The following is a 5,099-nucleotide window of genomic DNA, read 5'->3' on the forward strand; positions in this document are numbered from 1 at the left end:
AGGAACTTCTACTGCACACATTGGCGTTGACCGAATGGAAATTTAAAAGGAATCTCAAGCATGTAAGGGAGGGCATCACCCAACCTTATGTCTATAGGATGCTGATAGAAGACTTACACCAAGTAGACAAGGTAGCTAGGAAAACCAAGGTAGGGAATACCTAGCCTTGGGTCTAAGGAAGGGCATCACCCAACCTTAGGCCTATAGGATGCTGATAGAAGACTTACTCCAAAAAGGCAAATCAACTGGGACCTAGGATGGTGCCCCAAAGGGCGTACTCCACCACTAGCGGGTCTAATCCTAAGGATAGGAAGAATCGGACCTTGGGGAAAGGATAAAGGTGCGTTAAAAAAAAAGGGTAGAAAAACATAAAAGAACCAGAACAAAGTTACGAATCAAAAGAAGATTTTATTAATTGATAACACGAGCTACATCAAGCATAGTATTTCTGAAGAAAACGCCCGTTGACAGGTAACATTGGGTGATTTCCCTTATAATCCACTAGCTGATACGAGCCTCCTTCGTAGACAGTCTCTATGACGAAGGGTCCCTCCTAAGTTGGTTTAAATTTACCACCCAACTTTCGATGTCCTAAGATAGGCCTCCAAAGGACCAGTACCAAATCTCCCACTTGGAAGGTCCTAGGTCGCACTAGCTTATCATGGGCTTGAACCATACGGAATTTGTATGACTCTAGACATTGTTGAGCTTGGAGACGTCGCTCTTCAATGCCTTCGAGTTCTTCCAACCGCAGTTTTGCATTTTGTTCATTCGTTATATGATTCCGAACTACAATCCTAAGTGAAGGGATTTGTACTTCCAAGGGTAAAACGGCCTCGGATCCATACACTAGTACAAACGGGGTGGATTAGGTCAGGGTTCTATAAGTGGTACGATAAGCCCATAAAGCTTCCACCAACCTCTCATCCCATCGTCGTTTGTTGTCATCAAGGTTCTTTTTAATGATTTGCACCAAGGTTTTGTTGAAGGCCTCTGTCAATCCATTTGCCCAGGGGTAATAGATTGTTGAGTATCTCTAATCAATATTGTGGTGTCTTACAAAGTTGTTGATTTTCGTAGACTTGAATGCGGACCCATTATCGGATATAATTCTGCTGGGTACGCCGAATCGATATACGATATGGTCACGAAAGATATTTAAGATATGGTGTGATGTTACATTACCTAGGGGAATTGCATCCACCCACTTTGAAAAGTAATCAGTCGCAGCTAATATGAAACAATGACCTCTCGAAGAGGGAGGGTCAATCGGCCCAATGATATCTGTGCCCCAACTCTCGAAGGGCCACGAGGCTATCGTTGGGTGTAACACATTAGGAGGCTGATGTAAAACCACACCATGGACCTGGCATTGATGACAGTGCTTTGCAGTATTCAAGCAATCGTTAATCATTGTCGGCCAGTAGTATCCAAGTCTTTTAATTTAATTTCATTTTTGGACCCGATTGATATGAACCGCATAGTCCTGAATGAACTTCATTAACAATTTTTAGGGCTTCTCGTTTGTCTAAACAATGCAGCCACATCTGATCGAATGATCGACGGTACAGTAAATTGTTAACTAGTGTATAAGATAGGGAACGTTTCTTAATTTGATTGGAAAGAGATTTATCTTGGGGAAGTTTCCCTTCTCAAATGTAGTCTATTAAAGGTTGTCTCCAATCGCCTTCCTCATCAATCGTTGAAGAGGCAGAAAGGACTTGGAAGGGACTCTTACTGATGTGTTTCAAATCTATAGGAGAAAGGGTTTTACGGCCCTGAATCTCTATAGGGATGGAATCTTCCTCAGGACATGCAAATTCCTTCGCGAGCTTTGCTAAGGCATCCGCTGCGGAATTGCTTCCACGGGGAACCGTATACAGAGTAACAGTAGGAATTTGCTCAAGCAGGTGAAGGGTGTACTGGTGGTATTTCAAAAGATTAGGATTTAAGACCTTATAGGTTCCTATGACTTGGTTGATCACCAACTGGGAATCACCAAAGATCTTAATCACTTTAATTTCCATTAAAATTACAAGTTCCAAACCAGTTATCAGAGCTTCATATTCAGCCTCGTTATTTGTGCAGGGCTCTGACAAATGATAGGAAAAATGCATCATCCCTTTCTCTGGCGTTATGAAAATTAAGCCGACTCCAGCCTTTCCAGGAATTATAGACTGTTGGGTGGTATTCCTACAAGAGGATGCTGCACCATCAAAATATAATTCCCAGATGGCTTCTCCAGATTCCCTCAAACGCATGATTTGTTCGTCGGGTAAATCATCATTCAAAGGAGAATCTGCCGGCAACGGGTGTAATGCCAAAAAATCGGCGACGGCCTGTCCTTTCAAAGCACGGAGGGGAATAAAAGTAATCTCAAATTGGAGTAGTATCATAGACCAACGAGCCAAGCGTCCCGATAATGTAGATTGGGTCATAAGATACTGCAAAGGATTAACTCTCGAAATTAAACTAATTGGGTGGGAGAGCATGTAATGCCTAAGCTTCTGGGCTGCAAAAACCAAAGCAAGACAGTGCTTTTCAATTGATGGGTACCGAATTTCGATAGGAAGAAGTCTTCGATTGAGGTAATAGAGAGCATTCTCTTTCCCTTCGTCGTTGACTTGAGCTAGCAAGGCACCTAAAGACTCGTCTAAGGCAACGGTATAGAGAATCAAGGGTTTTCCCGGAACTGGGGCTGCCAAAACTGGAGGGTTGGAAAGGTATTGTTTAATGTCGTCAAAGGCATTCTGTCACTTCTCGTCTCATACAAATTTAGTATCCTTTTTCGCAATTACAGAAAAGGGTTGACATCTCCCAGAAAGGTTAGAAATAAACCTTTTTATATATGCCAATCTACCTTGTAGAGACCTTAGTTGAGTAAGACTCTTAGGAGATGGCATATCTAAGATGGCTTCAATTTTAGCAGGATCAATCTCAATTTTGCGGTGCCTCACTACGAATCCTAAGAATTTCCCTGAAGTGACGCCAAAGGCACACTTCAAGGGGTTCATTTTCAAATCGTAGCAGCGCAACCGTTCAAATACAACTCTTAAGTCATACAGGTGAGTATCTTTGACCTTGCTCTTAACAACTAAATCGTCAATATAGCACTCAACTTGATTATGAATTAAGTCTTCAAAGATGCGAGTCATGGCCCGCTGGTAAGTTGCTCTAGCGTTCTTTAGGCCAAATGACATTACCTTATAATAGAAGATTCCTATAGAGGTTCTGAACGCAGTATTTCTCTCATCTTCTAGGGCCATCCTGATTTGGTTATAACCTGATGAGCCATCCATAAAAGAGAAAATAGCATGTGAAGAGGTAATGTCCACCATAAGTTCTGGTATTGGTAGGGGGAACTCGTCTTTAGGACATGCCTTATTCAGATCCCTATAGTCGACACAAATCCGAATTTGACCGTTTTTCTTTCGAACTGGCACGAAGCTGGCCACCCAAGAGGGATGTTGTTTCTCTCAAATGAATCTGGCTTCTGCTAATTTCTTAACTTCAAAAATGACTTGTTGTTCGATCTCTAAGCACATGCATCGAGGAGCTTATTTTACAGGAATGGCATCATGCCGAACCCCAAGTTTGTAGACTGCTACCTCAGCGGGCAAACCTGGCATTTCGTCGTATGTCCAGGCAAAGCAATCCCTGAACTCAGACAACAATTGAATTACATCTTGGGTTTCACCCTCGCTCAACAGAGTACTTATAAAAATCGGGCGGGGGTCATCATCGTTTCTCAGGTTAATTTCTCTTAACTCATCGACTGTAGATTTAATTTCCTCCTCAAATTCAGGGGGTGCATCCCGAACTTGAAGGTCATTGGGATCATCTAATGTCTCCAAACATAGCCCATCTAGAGGATAGAAGGGATCTGTAGGGACATTTGGAGAATCAAGATGGTAAGTTATCATTAGGCAATACTCATCATCATCAAATGAACTAACGGTTCCAAAGCCAATACCACTTGTTGGATTTTTCTTTATCTTTGTTTGCCAAATATTCTCGTGGTATCTAGCTTGACCCTTAGTCCATCGGTATGGTATAGAACCCTTAGAAAAAGTATTTTTCACATAAACAGGGAAGTAGCCGAAAGGTAATTCTATTAATTCATTGAAATATGCCTCCTCAAGGGTTACATCACCTTCATCCCTTACGGAGGAGGAGCCAGGAAAGAATTTCTGGACTTTCTTAAATTTACCATTCAAGTTGGGGGCCACTTTAACTTCTAACCTACAATCCGGCCTGCCAATAGTGGGGTCAGAGAAAGGGCCTCAATCCTCATACTGAGCTTTTCGTACATTGTTAATTCAGGCTCGTCACTTTTAGATTTTGAGATATCTACCTCAGGGTCACTGTCCTGGTCTAAAGTAAGATCAAATTTTGGAGGAGTATTTATGTTCTGGTAATCGAGAGAGAGGGCAGCACCTTGATTTTCTAGTTCACCATCAGAGTCTTCCAAATCAATATACACAGGTGCTGCTCTCCTATCTAATGAAGCACGGCCTCGACCTCGTGCCCTTAAAGCCATCTTCCCACCTCTTTGAGGTAATGTGCTTGGAGGCCTAAGGACAACGATATCAGAGTCGTCTTCACTACTCGATCGTGTCATTTCTTGATTGATATTTTTATCTTTTTCTTTCTTTTGATTGAATTTTTATCCAACCATTTTCTCCTCAACTTTGATCTCCAATTTAGAACAGGACAAGGACCCTTTTGGTATGAAATATGCAGCATCTTCTTAGATCCCAATTTCTTGAATTGAGAATGGTTGAAGATCACCCTTAATCACATGTTCATTTCCATCTCGTTGATACTTAACGCATTGGTGCAGGGTAGATGGAACCATTCTATATTCGTGAATCCAAGGTCTACCTAGAAGAGCATTAAAAGACGTAGTCGAATCAATTATATGAAATTTAGCTTCAGTTTTTAACCCTCCTATTTCTAGGAGTAAAGTGATCGAACCTAAAGCTCTCTCGCCCTTCTCGTTGAACCCATGAAGCACCAACCTATCGATTGAAAGCTTGCTAGTATCAACTCTGAGATAAGCAAGGGTCTTTATGTTCATCACGTTGACCGATGCACCC

At 41.9% G+C, this 5,099-nt stretch overlaps 1 protein-coding gene across 1 annotated transcript; it reads right to left on the reverse strand.

Moving 5' to 3' along the window:
* Positions 1–1,652: 1,652 nt before the first annotated feature.
* LOC114579170 lies at positions 1,653–4,621 on the reverse strand. The gene is made up of 4 exons (XM_028692982.1): positions 4,311–4,621; positions 3,974–4,254; positions 3,623–3,883; positions 1,653–2,707 (listed from the first exon to the last, which is right to left on the reverse strand). Exons 1-4 carry the CDS (start codon positions 4,619–4,621, stop codon positions 1,653–1,655), a joined length of 1,908 nt encoding a protein of 635 aa, XP_028548815.1.
* Positions 4,622–5,099: the final 478 nt, after the last annotated feature.

The sequence above is a fragment of the Dendrobium catenatum genome, unplaced genomic scaffold (assembly GCF_001605985.2).
Source record: "Dendrobium catenatum unplaced genomic scaffold, ASM160598v2 fragScaff_scaffold_206, whole genome shotgun sequence".
Taxonomy (NCBI): domain Eukaryota; kingdom Viridiplantae; phylum Streptophyta; class Magnoliopsida; order Asparagales; family Orchidaceae; genus Dendrobium; species Dendrobium catenatum.